The following is a 20,589-nucleotide window of genomic DNA, read 5'->3' on the forward strand; positions in this document are numbered from 1 at the left end:
TTGGAGAGTAAGCCCTTCCTTTAATGTGTTCAAGTCACATTTTTCTAAATGTTTTAAAATGAGGCATCTTGCTTTACGCATTTTCTTTTCAGCCAGTGGGTTTGGAAATGATGTATCAGTAGACTGTTTAGTTATAACTAAATAATGTATTTCCTCCAAGAGAGTGTATTTGGCATAGTAGAGTATACCATGGAAAAAAACAACCTATAGAAATAATCTACTTGTGGTTTAAATTTAGAATATGTAGTAATTTACAGTGTGTTATACATTCATACCTTAGGCCATCATAATTTGCTCTGTGAAAGAGTGGGATTGCAGAAGTCTAATTTTTAAGGAAACTTTTCAGACCCAATGATGCTGCTGCTGAAGGTGCCGAGCCGTCCCCTGAAGAGTCCAGCAGTGAGACAAAGGAGTCGTTCCGGAGAAGACTGATCGCGAATCTGGCTGAGCACATCCTCTTCAGTGAGTAGAACAATAGTCTCTGTGGTTTGCGGTTCAGATCGGCGTGGTGCAGGGCAGACCGTATGGGTTCGGGCATCTGCTGTGCTTTGGTTCCACTTCTAGTTCCAGTACCTGATCCACAGGTGCTGATAGATGTGTTATTAGCCGGAAGGTGATGTGGTGGGGATTTGGGGTAGTCGAGTAAAACATCTCACATAGTGCCCGGTGATTAGTGGGTGCTCATGCTTTAATAACACAGTATTGCCACAGTGATTTGTTACCTCTTTTGCTCATGAATGTGTTTCCTTGAACTAACTTGTAGTGCAGCATCTAGGTTTATAGTTGCATGTCCCTTCCCCCTCTGACCCCATGATTATTCAGCAAATATCGAGGGGCCGTTCTGTGTAGAGTTTGCTTTAGCTGTGGGGACACAGATTGAGGAGCTAGTGGTTCAGCACCTACAGAGCCTGTGCTATTCTCAGGGGGTAGTTGTACACAAACACTGTATGTGGGAGGGATCCAGAGCGGAGTGCGGTGAGTGCAGAGCCAGTCTACCTCAAGTCCAGATTGCAGTGTCCTGTCATGTGGTAGAGGTGGCTTTAGAGTCCTGGGGCAGCGTCCCAGTCCCTTGGTATGCAGCTGGGGTAGGCTCTTGTCTCCACTTCCTGTCGCACATCCCCGCTCAGCTCCGAATCTCAGCACTTCCTGCCAACGTTGGTGGAGTTTCCACGCCTCTTCTGGCTCCTTCCGCTTCCAGTGCTGCCTTGTGCCGGACAGAGCGTTCTTTCTCAGGCACATCTGATGTGTCTCCTGTGCTTGGGTTCTGGATGCTAAAATAATACATCCTTATTGCTGGGGAGTTGGAAAATAAAGACAAAACCCACTGTCCGAGTAACCAGCGGTGTTGTTGTCTGGTCTCTAAAAATCCTTCTGACAGTTTTGTCTTGTGCTCTCTTCCACTTGTAACACAAATATACATTTATGTTTTTAAAAAACTCTTTATAAACATTCTTTTTGATGGCTATAAATATAGTACTGGATACTGTTTTTTTTTATTTTTTTTAAACACTGGAGACAATATCAGCTGTGAGTGAAGTATTCCTGAATTCATTATCATCTCAGAAAAACCCCCAATCGTGTCTAGTTCAGATTATTCCACAGACGTTCTCATATTTGATTTATATGATTATAATTTTCTACAAACTCAGCGTATTGTATATGGACTAGAGTCATTTCAAGTGTATTGATGTCCCCTTCTTCCCCACCTCTGACCTACCTCTGGGCCAGGTTGAAAGAAGAGGTGACGATACGTTGAGCAGCATCACTGTGGGTCCTGTGGCAGGCCGTCCATTTCATTCTAACACAGCCCATGGACTAGGCGGTACTCTCATTTTACCCCTGAGGAAGCTGAGGCTTGGGAATTTAGTTAATTTCCCCCAAGTAGTGAAATTAATCAGTGTAGAAGTTAGGTTTTGAGCCCAGATTTTCTGACTTCCAGTCCTGTGGGAGGAGTATACAAGTACAGTTACAGTAGACTGCCGCCTGGGACAAGTCAAGAAATAGCAGTAGGAAGTGCTGTAGAGCTCGGAGAACAGGCCCAGCCTTTGGGTCTTGGTATTCCCATACAGGTGTCTCTAGGTCATTCAGTAACTAAACTCCATTGTCCTCAATTGAAGGTGCACCTACCTTAGACTGAATTCTGTTATATGACAAATAGTGATCTCTAATGGCCTAGAACACAGTATAATGTAACTTCCTTTTGATAAATCACCTTTATGGGGAATGTGGTAGAGGACTTTTATAGTTTTAAATACTCCTATTTAAGATATAGGTACTTTTAAAGTTCCAGCTGTGTATATTTTTTAAAAAGTGCAACTAAAGCTCTGTGCTTGCCTTTCAGCTGCTAGCAAATCCTGTGCCATTATGTCAACACACATCGTGGCCTGCCTGCTCCTCTACAGACACAGGCAGGTATGTCCACCGCGTCACCTGCAGCTAAAGACTAAGTGTGAGAATGCTCAGTCAGCTGCTCAGACCCGATTCACTGATAGATTTGGCCCACTCCTGGCGAGGACTGTGAGACAAACAGTAATATAAGCTAAGGACCCTGCCCACAGGAGCTTACAAATCCAATGACAAAATCTACATGAAAAAAACTCAAGAGACTGTGATTTTTATATATATGTGTATGTATATATACATATATATGTATACATGTGTATATATACATATATATGTATACATGTGTATATATACATATATGTACATATATAACAAATACAGATATATATATTATACACACACACACACACTAGAGGCCTGATGCACGAAATTCGTGCAAGGGGTTCCCCACTGCCGCCGCTGCCTTGGGCGGCTCTGCCTCAGCCTCAGCCTCCATCTGCTGCGGCTTCATCCGGAAGGACATCTGGTCTAATTAGCATATTATGCTTTTATTATTATAGATACAGTAATAGTAAGACATACTTTGGTATAGTTAATGTAAATAAGGCATATTTTAATTGACATGCAGATAACAAATGGCTTCCTAGCTATTGGATTTGTGTTTAGCTATTTGATTTTTTAAAAAGCGCACGTTCCACCTTTCTACAATGCACTAATGCTAAGATGGGACTGGTCACGTTCTCACCAAATATAGTGCCAGTATCTATGGGTACCCAATAAATATTTGTCAGATAGGTATTTAATGGGGAAATTCTTGCTAAAAATAAGCACTTCTTACTTTCAGATGGTGGCTTCTGCTCTCCGTGATCTTATGTGCTCATAGCACATGTGTGGCTAGAGTGCTCTCTGGATGTGGAATATCAATTTCTTGACATTCTGGGGGATCAGATTTTTAATCAGTTTTTTTTTTTTTACTTTCTCTGGATTGGTGGTGTGACCCTTTTTCTGTATGTGCTGACATGGAGCTGCAGGAAAGCCAAGGCAAGAAAAAATGCTCTGAACGGCCTCTCAGCCTTTTGGGAAGTAGTTTTCCCTGTCCTGAGACCTTTCTGTGTGTTTCTCTAGGGAATCGATCTCTCCACATTGGTGGAGGACTTCTTTGTGATGAAGGAGGAAGTGCTTGCCCGTGATTTTGACCTGGGGTTCTCGGGAAATTCCGAAGATGTGGTCATACATGCCATACAGCTGCTGGGAAATTGCGTCACAATCACCCACACCAGCAGGAACGATGAGTTTTTTATTACTCCCAGCACAACTGTCCCATCAGTCTTTGAACTTAACTTCTACAGCAACGGCGTCCTGCACGTCTTTATCATGGAGGCCATCATAGGTATGGTGGGCCCTGGAACATTTTCATAGAAAAATACAAGGGCCTAAAACACCCTGGGGTCTACTTCAGTTTGGATGATAACCCCTGTTTGAGGGAACGTGTTGCTCTATTTTTAAACTTCAAATAAGAATATAATCTGCTGTATCACTGTTTATAGCTTATTTTTGCATCTATTATTCAGTAAGTAGCTCATGAATGACGGCATAGTATTACACTTATGATTGAGGGAGAGAGGTAAGGTGCCTTGCTGTCCAGAAGCTGAAAGACTGAGGGAGAGGAGACAGACACGTGGCGGTGATGTGAGTGGTGGGGCTCAGTTGTGATCAGGGCCGCAGGGAGAAAGAGAGCAGAGGGGACGGCCCCCGGAGGAAGGCCTTGGGTGGAGTTGGGATCACATGGACACATGAGAAGTAAGTCCTGAGGGGATTATTTAAATTCACCCTGAAATGCAGGTAATTATTTTTGATGTAGCAGCTGTTAAGGTAGTCCAAGCTATCCGAGCCAGTTGAGGTTTTCCTTGGAGCTCTGAGGCTGCAGCTTCATCGATGCTTTCATCTCCTCAGCCTGCAGCCTTTACGCAGTCCTGAACAAGAAGGGTGCAGGCGCGCCTGCCGGTGGGGTCCCCACCCTGATCAGCCAGGAGCAGCTGGTGCGGAAGGCAGCCAGCCTGTGCTACCTGCTGTCTAACGAGGGCACCATCTCTCTCGTAAGTAACAACTCTTTGCCTGTTCTCTTTTTCTTGAGCATTTTTATGAAAATATAAACCAACTTTGTCTTTCTCTGTTACTGAGGCTTTACATTCTACTCCAGACTAATATGTTGTTTACTGTGTGGATGTGGGTGTTGGGGTCACTGCTCCAGTGACCGCTTTGTGCCCCCGTGAGGTGTGTTGGGCAACTGCTCAGCATTCTGCATCAGTCAGATCCAAGGTTACCGAGCTCTTATTTTGCATAAGGCACTGGGTCAGAGATTTGTAAATAATTAACATGCTCACTCATGGATGATGGAACCACAGACGATAAGAGTCAGAAACAGTCTTAAAATCATCTGCTCAGCCCCATCCTCACTTTACAAACGGGGAGACTGAGGCCCAGCAGCCCTGATGAGCTCGCATGTTATGTCCATGCACTTGCAGACGTTCATAACGAGGCATGCGTGTTAAGCAGTAGAGAGTGCTCTTTCCTCAAAGTCATCAACAGGTAGAACTCATATTCTATCTAAAGTCTACTGTCCTGCACTTGGGACGTCTGTGAGCACGTGTGTGCTGAGGGCCCTCCTCCACTGGCTTCTTCACAGGAGTCATGTTGCTGGGCCTGTTGGGGAATCTCTTTTGCCTCAGCCCTGGGGGGCGGAGTGGGAAGGGAGAGGGTAAATAGGCTCTCAAGTTTGCCTTTATCCTTTTCCTGGGTCTTTTCTGAATATTGAACATTGTGTTTCCTCATCCACCACCTTTGTGTACAGTATCTACACAAAGATTTGAGAGCTTTTGCAGAGAAATTGTCTTGTAAAGAAGAACAGGTGGTGGGGTGTGACAAGTGGCCCCTCTAAGGACTGCTTCCCTTGAGGTAGGGGGGAGGCTGAGCTTGGGAGCACCCTTTCTGGGTGCTGCCACACTGTGTGCTCTGCCAGTCCGGAGAACCAGGCCTCTTCTGTGGCTTTGCCCGTGACCACCCATATTTCTCAGGAGGGCGGGCATCGGAAATCTTAGGACTTGCCCAGTGCAGTGAGGTAGGTCATGTCATGGAAATATTTGGCAGCTACTTTGTACGGTGTTTTTCTGTTTTTACTAAAAGAAGTATAGGATCGTGACGTTGACCTTGAAATGTCTCTTCTTTCCAGCCCTGCCAGACGTTTTACCAAGTCTGCCATGAAACAGTGGGGAGGTTCCTCCAGTACGGCATTCTCACGGTCGCAGAGGTAAGGGGAATCTATCGCTCACCTTTGTTTGCCTTTGTTTAGTTTAGTTTCTTGCTCCTGTCCTTTCCACCAACTACTTTAACCAATATTACAACCAATTATTTTAACTAATAATTACATTGGATCTGTAGTCAAATCCAGGTGAACAGACGAGAAAAATCAGCGTGGGGAGAGTAAATGTCTCCAGGATTGTGTGACATTTTGGTTCCTTCTGTGTAACTGGTGTTGTCTAAAACATATCCTGACAATTCCAGATCCTGAAGTTGTTCTAAGATGAGATGTTTTACTCTCAGTGTGCTTGTAGCTTGCACATAGCATTTTTCTCTTTTGAGATTTTGTTTTAATGTTGGTAAATTCAGTAGAGTGAGTATGGCCTGGAAAAGAAGATATCAAATTAGAAGAGGTGACGATATTTTTATTTGATGTGTTTGGTAGCTTTCCCCCTTCTTTCCTTTGTTCTTTCCTCGCTCTCTCCCGAGTGATCCTGAGTTTGGAGAGGGAGGTGGATGGACCTTGCAAGTGGTGGGCAGAGAAGAGTGGAGAGGGAATGAGAGAAACTGCCGTGGTGGGTCCAGCTGGCAGTGGCGTGTGCCTGTGCCTATTTGCTGACTCTTGCTCGTCCCCTGGCATAGCAAGATGACCAGGAAGATGTCAGCCCTGGTCTTGCTGAGCAGCAGTGGGACAAGAAGCTTCCCGAACCTTTGTCCTGGAGAAGCGATGAAGAAGACGAAGACAGTGATTTCGGTGAGGAGCAGCGAGACTGCTACCTGAAGGTACTTTGGGGAAGAATTCCGGACGACTTTACAGTGATGACTTGAGGTTCATGTTGCCACTAGCTAATGAGGCTGATAAACTGGGACCGTGGTAACTTATTCTTAGCCAAAGTACCCACAATGCAGCGTGGTGCTTTCTGCCTAGAGAATAAAGGCTCTCGAGCTGTTGAATTAATACCTGAAATTGTTCAGCTTGAGTATAATTGAATAGAAGAGGAAACAAGGGCAGACATGGAGGAAGGTGAATGTCCTGGATGGCCCCGTTCATGACCTCGCACAGAACAAGCAGGTTCAGACCTGTGCCCACCCGCACTCGCCCCTAAAGAGGCGCTTTAATGTTCAATCACCAAGCAAGGGGGTACCCCACCAGCTGTGGGAGAGAATAACACCCAGCTGTCCTTGGCCTGGCTGCTCCTTTTGAGCCATCTCAGTCTTGCCATCCCTTCTGAATGTTCTACATCAGCTGTTTGCCTTCAATGAAAACAAATCCTATCAGAGGAGAAAATTTGGATTTTTAGAAGTTTGATTGTCCCTCATTTAGAAAAATCAATTTTGTCTAATTTGTAATTTTAGAGATTAGTAATAGTGACCCATCTTTTCTGAATACCCTAAGTGGATACTTTCTCTGCAGTGGGATGACACGCCTAGTTCGCCACACACACACAGTCAGGAGGTATGGCTTCTGGAGATTCCAAATGACAGAAGCTTTTCCCTTTGGGGTTTTATTAGTTTCAAGATGGGCCGATGATCTTGCTGCCACACAGCAGAGCGGCTTATCTGAACATGCGATGTCTTGGGGGACAGGGAGAGCCTCACCATCACCCGTCCTCGCTGGCCTGTGGGCTGCAGGCCAACGCGGGGTGCCAGGAAGTGGGGACTGGGGAGGACAGAGATGATCTTGTGGTCTTGTCATGTGACCTTTTTGTGCCCTTGAGTGACTGTTGAGTCAGGTTTCCAATCCTGTAGAGACAAACCTCAGGGCCAGCTACTTTCAGTAATGACAGTGTGTCATCATTATGCTATTCAAGTACCACAATTCCTTCTAGGCAGCTGTTCAATGAACGCAAATCTCAAGTCCTGTAAAAGTCAATGACTGCAAAAAAGAGCGCATTTCAGCACTGAGAGTCATTCCCCACAGAGGCTCTCCCTGTGCGCATGAGCGGCAGGCGGCTCTGTGCAGTGACTGTGAGAGCATCTTCTCAGTCACTGGTTCTCCCGGGAGGGTCCCCTGTCAGCCTGCCGTCGCTCATGTCCCTCCTCATGCCTTGTCTCCGCTCCTGCACAGGTGAGCCAATCCAAGGAGCACCAGCAGTTCATCACCTTCCTGCAGAGGCTGCTGGGCCCGTTGCTGGAGGCCTACAGCTCCGCTGCCATGTTCATCCATAACTTCAGCGGGCCTGTCCCGGAGCCAGAGTACCTGCAGAGGCTGCACAAATACCTCATAACGAGAACAGAAAGAAATGTTGCTGCCTATGGTACGCAGGCCACTAGTTTGGCTTCTTTTAAATCTCTGACTTCTTGGATTACAGGAATGCTAATTATAGGGGGGGAAATTGCAAAATTATCCTGACCTCTCACTCTATAGTCCCATCATTTGTGAGGTTCCTGCATGTTGTTGCATGTAGTTGTTTGTTTATTCTTGTTGCTTTATAGTCGCCCATTGTATGAATATTTAGCGCATTTTATTCATTCATTCTGCTGTTGATGGATATTTGGGCTGTTGGCAGTTCAGAGCCCCTGGGAATAGTGCTGCTCAGCACAGGTTTGCACACACATGTCTTTGGGTGGACGTGTTTCGCATCAGGTTGGGTGCATATCCAGGAGCAGAGTTGCCTGGTCACAGGGTGTGTAGGTTCAGCTTTAGTGGGTCCTGCCAAATGCTGCCCACTTGGGCCAGTTGGCACTCCCACCAGCTGGGCCTGCTCAGTTGCTCCACCTTCTGGCTGGCACTCGGCATTGTCTGTTGTGTAAGAGGTGTGATTGGGGTAGGGGTAGCATTTTATACATGTAGGGTTTAGAACCGAAACTACTGTGAATAGGAATTTCTAGAGACAGAGGGACCTAGAGGTAGAGCTCTACCTAGAGAGATATATAGATCCGATCTAGATCGGTCACTTTCTAGATGAGGCAGCCACCCAGGCCACATAGCTGGCTAATGGGCAGACCTGGGTTGGACCTTCTGACCTCCAGCTTGTTCTCTTCCTGGCCCCGCTGCTGCAGGAATCACCTGTGCCGTTTAAAGGGATTTCTGCACGTCTCCTTTGATTCTCACAAAACCCCTTCAAGGCAGATGTTTAAGTATTTCTCCTTCCCTTCCTCCCCCCCTTCCTTCCTTCCTCCTCTCTCCTTCCCTTCCTGTCTCCTTTCCTCCCTTTCCCGCCTCTCTCTTTTTCCTTATTCTTCTCCCCACCCCCCTTTTTTTCCTTAAAAGATGGCAAAGTCGGTTTAAAGAAACAGCAGATCATTCCAGACCTCACAGGTCACCGGCAGCAGAGATGGAGCTGCCCCGCTGCTGACTCGCTCTGATGCTCTGGCCTCCGCCCCTCTCACTGTGGATATGGGTTTTGCTGGGCCTGAACATTTGACGGGGTCTCACTCTTTCTCTACAGCTGAGAGTGCCACATACTGTCTCGTGAAGAATGCTGTGAAAATGTTTAAGGATATTGGGGTAAGTGCCCACCCCTGCGGTAGAAAAGCATGTGTTAACCTCCGTCCTCTTCCCCTTTAGACCCAGTCTGTTTGAACCCCCTTTGGGTTGGGTCGACCCTGAGCGGAGCCGTTCCTGCTGGATTAGCCCTGAAGGCCGTTTTGGGGACGGGTGGAGCATGTTGAAGGCGCGGCCCGCCAGTGCAGATTTCTTTGAAAGTTCCAGAGTTTTACTGGTTTTCACCTTCATTCCAAACCTGTTTGCATAGAATGTGTCCCTGTGTCTCCAGATGCTCGGGCTGCTGGGCAGGGGTGTTGATGGCGCCCCATGTTCTGGCCGATTTCGCTGTGTTTTGCTATAAGTATTGCTAGAAGAAGCCTCAGCCGTGCTTTACTTTCTCGTATCACGTGGCGCTGGGTTCCACGGAGGTACCAGGGGGCTTTGTCAGGGACTGTCTGTGGCTTTATTCCACCATAAATGTTAGAGGCGAGTGCACGGGCTGCCCTCCCCGAAACCAGCACCACACCTGCACCCACCACCCCGCCCCGCTCGCAGACAAGGGCAGAGCTTGTGCGTAAAGGGAGGAGGCAGGATACCACGTCTTACTGCTTCCGGACACCAGTCAGGGCTGGTGACGGAAATGTCCTTTTTTTGTTGTTGTTTGCATTTAATTGAAACTTTCTCTCTAGGTTTTCAAAGAGACCAAACAAAAGAGAGTGTCTATTTTGGAACTCAGCAGCACTTTCCTACCTCAGTGCAACCGGCAGAAACTCCTGGAATATCTTCTGAGCTTTGTGGTGCTGTAATGACAAGCGGCCGGCAGGTGAAGGGCGTGCACGAGCCCCGGGTGGGCTCAGCCCTTTATGGCTCCAGGTGGGAGGTGCGTCCTGTGGCCAGGCCTGCCCTGCCCTGACGTGGCCTCCTGGAAAGCAAGTGCCTTCTCCCCTCCGTGGGCCTGTGACCATCCCGACTGAGGCGCACAGCGGCCTGCAGATGACGCTCTGGGGGCCCCCAGCCTCCGCTTGCAGTTCCTAATCAGTAGATGACAAAATGAAATCTCAGAAAAGATTTCCGAGTTTATTAAAGATTTACATTTTAAGTATAACTGTTAAGGACTAATTACTGTGAAGGACGAAAAAAATGTAGTTGTACTAGTATTCTAGAACTGAATCTTGTGTGATACTTAATGCTGTCGGGGAATTCATTGGTATATTTTCTGATTAACTGTTAATCTTCCTTTAAAAATAATTGTCAACCCAAAGTGCTTTACGAAAGAATGGGCAGGTGTGCATCACACCCAGGTATCCCTGTGCTGGTCAGATTGAGGACGTGTTTTCAGAGCTACATGAAAACACAATGTTGGATTAGGTCAGGGATAGAGATAACATGGTCACATATCTGACACCAGGAAGTACCTTTGGCTGGCAGGATTCAAGGTGAACTTGGCCAGAAAACTGACTTTGACAACTTTTGCTCAGATGAAAATGTACCACTGCGTTTAAATGACCAGCAAGTATTTAGGAATGACTTCCGTTTCATAGCTGTGTCCTCCCCCCACCACCCCTCAGATGGTCCCTCCTCTCACAGGTACAGCTGTTTCTTGGAGATCCTCCAACGGTGTAGCAGCTGTGCCGGCATGGTTGGCTCGGCCTGCGAGAGTTGTTGGCAGAAAGGGCTCTGGCTGAGGCTGCCGGCGCAGGGCTCCCTGTGCTGCACACAGTGTGTGCATGAGCCTGGTTGGGGGTCTGGTCCCCACTTGGGGAGGGCAGTGTGCCACCCGTGTGGCTTTCGTGGTGGCCTGATGCCTGGTGAATGGTTGGAGACATTTATGGGTCTTTAGCTGTGAGGCAAAATCAAGGTTCTTTAAACATTTAACGGGTTATATGCCTCAACCCTGATGCCGCGTAGCAGCAAATCATGAAAACTTGTCTGTTCATAACAGAGGTGCCTTTTTGTGAGTGGGGAGCATAAGTGTTCATTAATTTTGGTAATTTCTGGTGATTTCTTAAAGATGTGTTATTAAAACATTTTCTCACAGCTCATTGTTCCTCCTCTCCAAGGTATTATGGGATGAGGGACTCTGCTAATGAATATTGCATATCGGCTTTGAATTTAATATAGAAGTACTGAGAATGAAGTTTGTGCTTTCATAAGCTTGGATTTTAAACACTAATCGTATCTCATGAATATTCTGTGTTTGGGAGAGGGAAGGGTACTGACTAATATTTCACTTTGAATGAAATATCTCATTTGGAACTCATAGCAATAAGGTTGTGCTGCTGCGACCTCCACTCTCCATTTCGAACATCCTTTCTTGGTAGGAACTCGTGTACCATTCAGCTACCGTCAGTGTTGTCCGCTCCGGGGTGGAGTGTGGGCTTCACCTTGTGGCTTCTGTTTTACTAACTGTGCGTTCTGCGTCTGGGGGAACACACGGGGAGGCGTAGTTATCCCCTTGGGTGCTCCCTATGTGGGCCAGCAAACGTGTCGCTAGACTCCTGCATTCATCCCCTCCATTAGCGATCAAGGTTACTCAGACCGCCTCTTGCTTCTCCAGAATGTCACATTTGGCAGACTTCCTAGTGGCTGACGGTGCTGCCCTGCTTGTGATTCTGCTAAAGCCGCTACTGGGCCAGCCCGAGCAGGGACCACGGCTTCAGCCTCTCTGGTTCTGTTTTCCCTCTCGGTTGGTTCAATTTCTAGGAATCTCATCAGATGCTTTGGGGAATGCAATGTATGGTTCACTAGCTCCCTTGCCACTCAGCTCGGTGAGAATAAATATGCATGCTTTTTTGTAATTAACTGGTGCTTCAAACCCTTTTTAAGGAAGAAAAATCTCAACCAAAGTTACGCTCACCCAGGCAAGCTGACCCTCATGTTGTTTAGCACAACCCATTCTTCAGGGCCTCGTTGCGAGAACACCCACATCATCACAGTAAGGTTTCCGGTTTTGCTTAGATTTATTCTCATTGTTTCCCAGAAGCAGATGGCGACCATGTACGATTAAACAAACTAGGTGCTTGCAAATAATTTATTACAGTTTACTCTGCATTTCTCTGAACCTGAAATGCATGCCCTCCAGGGAAAGGCTGTGAGTCAAGTTACAAAACAAAAAAAAACCCAATAATAAACAATATGAAACTGCACTTTTTCAAAACGAGACTGTCCCAAGTCATTCAGAAGAAGGGAGGGACTTTTTGATCTCTTACATTTTAAGAAAAACAAAGAGAAAGAACTAGAGTGGAATGTGTGGGACTAGCAACAGAAATACCATGAGCCTCCCTTGTGCGGTCGAGCCAAGGGAATACCTGGGAAAGGCTGGGAATGCAGGCTCAGCTGTGGGGTTCCCGTTGTTCTCCGGGTGTTCTGCAGAAGAAGGTGTCCCTGGGAAAGCAAGTTTGGCCGTGGGTCCTCTTTTCCGGGAACTCCCTGTGCACTCAGCGCAGTGAAGGCGCAGGTTCTGCGAGGACGCAGCCTTTTTAACCAGCATCTCCGAACGCAGGACCCCAGGACCCTTTCCCCATCAGGACATCTGTGAACCGCTCACTGGTTCCCCCTGGAAAACATTTTGGGAAACACTAGGGTGGGCAGTTCTTTAAGGAGATACAACAGTAACTGACTGGCATTGAGCATGAACTTGGTGTCAGGTATTACATTTAGTGGCTATTTCCTCCCCTATTGACCATCAGCACAGAAAACTAAGACAGGTGGTCAGGCCCTGTCCTTCGATGGGAAGATCAGCCGTCAGCGGTCCTGGGTTTTTCACTGAAAGTAGCGAAATTAACACAGCGATTAACTGGGGTAAGATTTTCATTCAGATTTAGAAGAAAAAAAAATTGCACAATTGAATGTAGATTTTTATCCACAGATAGTTCTAGTGTTTAGAAGTGACAGAACCTATGACCGAAGTTTATAAAACTTAATTTGGATGTAAATCTGCTTTTTTAAAACACTCTTTTTAGGGACTGGAGACTTGGCATCTGGCATTTTAGTTTAATACAAACTAATGATTGCATTTGAAAGAGACTTTTGACTTTCTTTCTAAACACCTGAAGCTCAGAAATGCCCTGAGGGAAGGTATTAAACTATGTGCCTGTTGTACAGAGAAACATTGAATTGTAAAAGGAATTACTCTCACTGTGAAATAACACTGTGTGATTTTGTGAGCAACACTTATTTGGAAACATTAATTGATTTTTATGCCTGTTAATAATGTATTGTAAGAAGCACAGAATTGTAGTTTTGTTTTAATAAACCAAATATATATATATATATTCTTGATGTCTTGCATTTGTAGTTAAAAGTCCCCTACATGTAATTCATTATACAAACAGTTGTTCTCGTTTGACTTCACACAGAACTTTATTAAAATGCGTTAGAAGAAGCTCTCTTACTCTTACATAAATTTACAAGCCTTCAGTGAGTGGTTTATTACCAACTCAGAGCTCTGGAACGGTAATCAAGCACCGGGGAGGTAGGTATATAGCTACGTCTCAGCTGTTGCTCCCCTTAGAAGATGAATGTTCATGTCACATTGATACGTTCTTTGGGTGTCTTTAAAAACTCGGTGCTTCTGTCATAGTTTTATAAAGTTTATGAAAATATGTACTGAAGTGTTTGGGGTTTCCTACTAATTCGTAATAATTGCTCAAAAATATTAGTTTAAGGCAAGCATGATATTAAAGCACTGTTTTCTGTGGATCCTTATAAAGCACTCAGATGCGGCCTTCTCTCAAGTGAGCGCCCCCTGGCAGGGGTGGTCAACACGTGCCCAGTGATGCTGCCTGTGACCTTTGGGTGCCTGGCAGCCTAACACCCGAGACCACCGCATGGCTCTCTGCCAGCCTCTCTCCCTGAACTTTGGACTCGAACCCCTCTGACTTCCTCTGGGATTTCATTACCGTGACTATGCCTTCACCCTTTGGCCCACTCACTCATTTTTTTTTTTTTTTGCTTTAGCAACTCTATTGCTGTCCCCAAACATGACCTTCCCTTATACCAAAATTCTAACTTTTATGACCACTCTATTATTATTATTTTTAATCCTCACCCGAGGATATTTTTCCATTGATTTTTAGAGAGAGTGAAAAGGAAAGGGAAAGACAAATATCGATGTGAGAGAAACACATGGATTGGTTGCTTCCTGCATGCGCCCCAACTACTAGTAGGAAACCGGGCCCTGGGGGAGCCTGCAACCGAGGTCCCTGCCCTTGACTGGATTTGAACTTGGGACCCTTAGGTCTGCAGGCCAGCGCTCTACCCACTGAGCAAAACCGACTAGGGCCACTTTCTTTAAGTAGATACTAATTTTGAAGCCTAGTCTAGTGTTTAGTCCTGTACTCACTAATTTAGTCCTTCCCCTTCCTAACACCTTGCAGTCTGCCTGGTACTCATGTGCCTAGTAAAATTCTAATGTTTCTTCTTGACAAAAGGGTGTTTTCTTGCCTGTTGTCTCAACAGCCGTGACGTCCAGACCACTTTCATCTCCAACTCTTCCTCACCTCCTCTCCTTTACAAGACGGTCCTGGTGGTGGTGCTGGATTCTCTTTTTTTTTAAGTAAAATTTTGTCTAAAATTTGTATTTTGTTTAATATGAACACCCCCATATGTTTACATATCGGTACAACAAACTATATGGATCATGTAAACTGCTTATCTGGGCCATTTCTGTCTTCGCTGCCAGTTCCTGCCTTCTGGCCCAGGAGAAAGGTTAAGGAGGGATCGGCTCACGGCACCCCTTCCAGGGGCAATCCACTGGTGGGGGAAGGCTGACATGCTCATCTGGGCTGAAGTCTGAAGCAAGGCTTTATGGAGGTCCCTGGGTGATGTTTAACCACCAATGGGCATCCGAGTCGGCCTTTGATGCCCAGCTCAATGCCTTGCCCATGTCCAGGAAAGCCTATGTCAAAACAAGCCAGGATTGCCCCTGTCCGTGGGCTTGGTACCAGTGTAAAAGCTGCTTATGACTCCACGGGATTAGAATAAATGAGTGAGCAAAATCAGCTTCCGGCCTTCTGGGAAAATGCCTTGCCCCTTCATATTGCAGGTTAGTTGAAAATTAGAGGGAGAAGAGCCTTCCCTCAAACACCTGCTGAAGGCCCTTGACTTACAAAGCTGAGATACAGAACTCAGTAGACGTGAGATGGCTGCATAAAGCAAGAACCGACATAGGTACCTTCTCTTGCTTCTCTCTGGGGTCTTTATAAGTGGGCTGATCCTACACTTACATCCTTGTCTGCCTGCAATGGTCCCTTTGCTCTCAAAGCGGGCTAGGTTTGGATAATAGATGATATGTATGCAAACACACACATACATGCATATATACACATACACCCTCGTGTTTATCACCTGAGAACTTGAACCATCTTCAAATTTACCTGTAAGGAATGTTTATAAACATCTAACTGCTGCTTCTGGGCCCATCTTGGCTCGTATTGGGAGACAGCAGAGAAACAGCCCAGATGTTCCCCCCGAATGTCTCCCCTTCACGGACCCCCACAATGTGCACCTCCTCTGGTGCCTTGGGAAGATTTGAGGCCACATTCACACACTTCATCATTTCTTCGTTGTTGCAATGGTGAGCAAAACACCCCCACTTGTGTGACTCTAGGTGTGCATGGGGGGTGGGAAGACAGCTGCCTGTCTCCTCGTAAGAAGGTAGAACAGTCACCATGAGCATCTCGAGGAGGGATTGACTGGTCTCTCGGTGGACCTCAAGCATGATTGACAGACCAGCAGCATCAGCTGTACCTGGGGACTTGTTGCAAAAGCAGATACTCCGGGCCCCACCCCAGTGCCCAGCAATCTGCCTTAATAAGCCCCCAGTGATTCCAATGCACACCAAGTTCGAGAACCCCTGCTCTAGACACATTTCCTTGGCAAAAACGGGAGGCTCGCAGCTCTGCACTGTGTATTCAGGAAGTGGAAACAAGGGAGGGGGAGGGGTGACAAATGTCTTTTCCAAACTGGCGGCTTCTCAGAGAAAAATTAAAGCCACCAAGGTCACTTGACTGAATTGAGCTTTAAGGCAACGGTGCTTGGACCCCTCGATGAACATCCAGATGCTCTTACACTGGGACTCTGTGGTCTAGGACCTGTTCATTGCTTAGCCATCTCTCCAGCTGGCAGCACAGCCTCCTGAATGTGTGACTTGTCATCTGGGTGCTTCCCAGCACTCGGTCTATGAAAAGAAAGTCTAGTTCAAGTTTTCTGTGTGTGAGTTTTATATAGCCTTTCCAATCCGTTTTTGTTATTTTAAATAAAAGGAGTATAACAGAAAGAGCAAGGAGTTCGGGGAGCAGCAAACCTAGGGTTGAACCTGACTCCCTTGTGCACGTGTAGGAAGAAGACCCTGAGCTAGTCACGCCACCTCAGTGAACACAGTTCTCCCCTGTGTTGCATGGAGATGGCCTCACAGCGGATTATTGAAGAAATCAGGCAGAATGAAAGCATTTGGCATGTGTGAAAGGGTTGCAACCGTCCGGTATTTGGTTGTCACTATTTCCTATTTAGGACAAATTTTCGCTCTGAAAGTAAAATTAGGAGTCACTGAGGATCCAGCCCTCAAGTTTACAGAAGAGAAAATCCCCTGCTCCCACAGTCCGTCTCGGACAGGAGCACCAATGTTTGACTTTCAGTCCCATGACCACCAACCAAATGGAATGTGAACAAATAAAAAAACAGAATGTTTAGCTCCCGTCCAGTGAAGTAGAGATCATCCATGTGTTGGTGTGGAACATGGAAAATTACATCATGTTGTGCATCTGGAAGGAAGTTCATTGGCTCCAGGAAAACAACGTGCTAGGCGTGCTCCCACCTAGGAGGTGTTTGTGTGTAGTGAGTGAGGCGCGGTGCTAAGCATCATGGGGCAGGTGCTCTCAGCCCCCTCTTACCAAGGATGAAACTGAGGCTCAGGGTGACGTGGCTGGCTGAAGACGTCTGCTAAGGCAGAGTCCAGACTTGCTCTAGGCCAAGGTGACACACTTATTTCTGGGGCTTTCCAAGCTCTGGGTCAATTGACAGAGGCCTGGGGGCAGGGCAGTGTGTAATATGTCTTGTCAGGACAGGGTGGGGTGGTGGTGGAGTGGATCATGTAAGGATTCTTTCCCTTCATCCCACCCAATTTCTTCTTCAAGGATTCATTGTGAGATGGTTCTCATAGATACAGAGGACAACCATGCTCACCAAGGTGACATGCAGTTTGCAGAAGCCCTCTGAAACTGTGCCTTTGAGGTTGAAGATGGCTAGAATTTGCTACCATTTGTTGCATGTTTGTTAAAGCCAAAACTCAGCAGCGAATAGCCATGTGTTGAGGGCGTCATCGGGAGGACAAGACCTCTGGTTGACCAAAGATCAGGATCCTGCAAAGGGGGGCTCCTTCCCCATCCCTGGCCTTGGGATGCATGCTCCGCCCATGATTCCTGCACTAGCAGCTGCTTCAAGGACACAGCCTTGAGACGGGAAGGTGGTGTTGAGACCATCTGGACTGTGCAGGTGACCGAAGAGCCAAGTTAAGGCCTCTACGTCGACTTTTATGATTCTGCCAAGAGGGTGCAGACATCTGCTTGTCTTGTGGTTGCCCAGGTCCAGCCTGGTGGGTAAGACCCTTGCTTAGTAAGACTGCCACCTGCCCACCTGGAGTGGTGGCTTCTTCCCTCCTTCTCTCCTTACTCTGTGGACGAGGGCCAGTTTAAGACCCAACCATATGATAATATTTTTATTACTCTGTGTGCCAGCCCCATGCTGACCACTTGGTGGTGGTCCTAAAGCTGCTGGGGGCTGGGGGCTGGCCTTTAGACTTGATCTTTAACACCGTGTTTTACAAATGCTCGGTGGGGGCCCTCAGCAACCCTGGTGGGTCCAGGTCTGGAAGAGAGAACTGAACACATTGAAACAGAGTCTGCAGGTGGAGCTACTTTGGAAGGTGCTCTGAGCGCAGGGCAGGCTTCGGTTGGGCTTGCTTTGAATACTTCTATTGTGTTCACTGGGCTGGAGAAGCCGCTGTGTCTTGTGGGAAAACAAGGGAGACACCACCCTGCACACCCAGGCTGCAGTCCTGGCCCTTCTGACGGGTCAGGGGGTATATACTTCTCTCCAATGCGATGAATGAATCATTTCTAAATCTGAAATCCTGTGACCGGAATGGTATCAGCAGGGCCACAGTCACCACATTTGTAGTGGGATAGGGATGGGGGTGGAGGGAGAAATCGGGGGGCAGGAAATGCCCTAGGCCAGTGGTTCTCAACCTTGGCTGCACATTAGAATCACCTGGGAATCTTTTTTAAATCCTGATTTCTGGGCCTCATCCTCCGGAAATTCTGTTTCTTTGTTATGGGGTGGGGCCACAACATTAGGAACAAAGAAATAGAATTTCCGGAGGATGAGGCCCAGAAATCAGGATTTAAAAAAGATTCCCAGGTGATTCTAATATGCAGCCAAGGTTGAGAACCACTGCCCTAGGGCCTAGGCGGGGCTTCCTGATTACCCCCATTATTTAAAGCCCGCCTCCGGGACCTGCACTGCCTCAGCGTGCAATCTGGGAAGTGGCCGCAGCTGCTGTGGGAGGGGCAGCCCGGCGGGCATGGAGGTGCTGGATGAACGGATCCACGACTGGGGCCTCGGGATGCCGAAAAGAAGGCTGCGCCCCAGAGGTCAAGGGTGAGTCCATTTCCATGACTTTCTTAGGGTACAGCTCCCCAAACTGCCAACGGACCAGAGTTTGGACAGGTAGGGTCCCGCGCAGGAGTCCGGGGTCTTTCGGGTTAACCGTGCAACTGCGATGGTTTTTGCTTGTGATTCAGCCTAGAATCTGGCGGAGGCCGCCTGTTCAGATCCCGGCTCTGCACTCGCCAGCCAAGCCACCTTGTCCCTCTGTTTCTTGATTAGCTGCCCCCACATAGTAGGGATACAATGACATCATGAACCTCCACGAAACACTTCGCACCAAGCCCGGCACATAGTAGATGCTTTATCCATGTTTGCTCTGTTAGGAGTCTGTCTTTCCCGGTAACTCAGAAAGTTTCGGCCGCGCCCTCTGCTTTTTCTGCCTCCCCGCCCACTGGCTCCCTTGGCCAGGGTTTCTGGAATTCTCTGACTGACGCTGTGCGAGCCACCGTGGGGATGGGGGAAGCTGGGTTCAGAAGAGTGCTTTGTGCTTCCCCGGCCTCTTCAGCCTTCTGGGCGCCGGGAAGTTTCAGAGGCGAATTTGCTTGAATCTGGCCCACCTGCCCCAGGGTGCAGGGTGTGGCCACGCCGCGCATTCCAGCTCTGTCCACGAGGTGGCGCCATAACTCCACCAAGGGCTTCTAGGCCCAGACCAGGGGACTGAAGTGTGCTTCCCAGGAGGGCCTTGGGGTGCTCCTTAACAGTGGGGCTTCTCGCGGACAAATGAGACCTCAGGATGGATCCTCCAAGTGAGGGAAGGGAAGGGAAGAGAAGAGAAGAAGTGGGGAAGCTGAGAATTAAGGGGCAGCCGTGGGGCCAGGTCTCCTGTCTTCTTCATCTTCATCTCCCTGGGAAGTCTGGGTGAGCTCCTCTCTGGTCCCCCTACCCACCTCTGCCTTACAATCCATCTTCCATGAGCCTTCCTGCCCCTCTGTTAGTGTCCCCCTGAGGCCTCCATGATGCCCTGTCCTTTCTTTTCCGTCGCTGTTCATCTCCGTCAAACCCAATCCCTCGGGGCTTCTCAGACGCCCCCCTCCCCTCCTCTGTGCCTTTGCTGCTGCAGTTCACCACCACCTTTGGCCTTGAGTCACCTGGAGGCGACTGTTCCTTCTGTTGAGCTCTCATTCCATGAACTTTTTTATTCATTCATTGCAGTATTCATTGAGTGCCGATTGTATGCAGCAAGGGGCTGGAGGTACCTCAATGAACAGTACTGACACTTGCCTCTCAGGCAGCTCCCGTTCTAGGTTGTGGGACAGGTCCAAGAAGCAGACAGGAGTGTGCACCGAGTGCTGACTGTGATGGGGGCAGCAGCGGAGCCTCGTGGAGGTGTGTGTGTGTGTGTGTGTGTGTGTGTGTGTGTGTGTGTTGGGGGGGTGGCTGTAGGGTGTGACTGTGGGATGTGGGCTGGGGCAGTCTTCTCCCAGGAAGGTGAAGGCTGAGAAAGAGCCAGCTTTGGGGAGGGGCCAGGGAGTATGGGTCCTTCCTACAGGGGGACAGGGAGAGTCTCTCCCCCTACTGGATGGGAGAGGAGCTGGCGGGAGGCTAGGACTCAGCAGCTGAGCCAAGAGGGCCCAGAGCACAGGCAGGGAAGCCAGGGAAGCGACGCCATGGAGGCACCAGCGTTTTAAAGGGTGTGCACAGTGGCCTGGCGGGAAGGGGAAGCAATGCAGCTGCAGTGCAGAGAGAGTGGTAGCACCTGGGACAGGGAGGGGAGTGGGTGGATTGGGTACGTACTGGAGATGGACAGGCAGGTGTTCCTTATCACAAAGGGATGGGGGCCAGAGTTACGTTAAATACCAAGTCCAGTGGCAAAGTGACAGCTTGAGCAGCCTGCTCTGTGTGGGCACGGGAGG

At 48.0% G+C, this 20,589-nt stretch overlaps 1 protein-coding gene across 4 annotated transcripts in view; it reads left to right on the forward strand.

Annotated features, from left to right (window-relative positions):
- Positions 1-13,342, forward strand: part of GPAM (glycerol-3-phosphate acyltransferase, mitochondrial) — a 56,994-nt gene extending 43,652 nt beyond the window's left edge. For 3 of the 4 annotated variants that reach the window (XM_070432292.1, XM_070432294.1, XM_070432291.1), the window contains exons 13-21: positions 347-462; positions 2,342-2,412; positions 3,469-3,733; positions 4,297-4,439; positions 5,573-5,650; positions 6,283-6,423; positions 7,709-7,898; positions 9,033-9,091; positions 9,760-13,342. In XM_070432292.1, coding sequence (XP_070288393.1) covers positions 347-462; positions 2,342-2,412; positions 3,469-3,733; positions 4,297-4,439; positions 5,573-5,650; positions 6,283-6,423; positions 7,709-7,898; positions 9,033-9,091; positions 9,760-9,876 — 1,180 coding nt within the window. In that variant the 3' untranslated portion in view covers positions 9,877-13,342. Of the gene's footprint in view, positions 1-346; positions 463-2,341; positions 2,413-3,468; positions 3,734-4,296; positions 4,440-5,572; positions 5,651-6,282; positions 6,424-7,708; positions 7,899-9,032; positions 9,092-9,759 lie in introns of those variants that run through there. The other variant, XM_070432293.1, reaches the window with a different exon arrangement.
- Positions 13,343-20,589: the final 7,247 nt, after the last annotated feature.

The sequence above is a fragment of the Myotis yumanensis genome, unplaced genomic scaffold (genome assembly GCF_028538775.1).
Source record: "Myotis yumanensis isolate MYYU_CA2020_CCGP unplaced genomic scaffold, mMyoYum1.0.hap1 SCAF_13, whole genome shotgun sequence".
NCBI lineage: Eukaryota > Metazoa > Chordata > Mammalia > Chiroptera > Vespertilionidae > Myotis > Myotis yumanensis.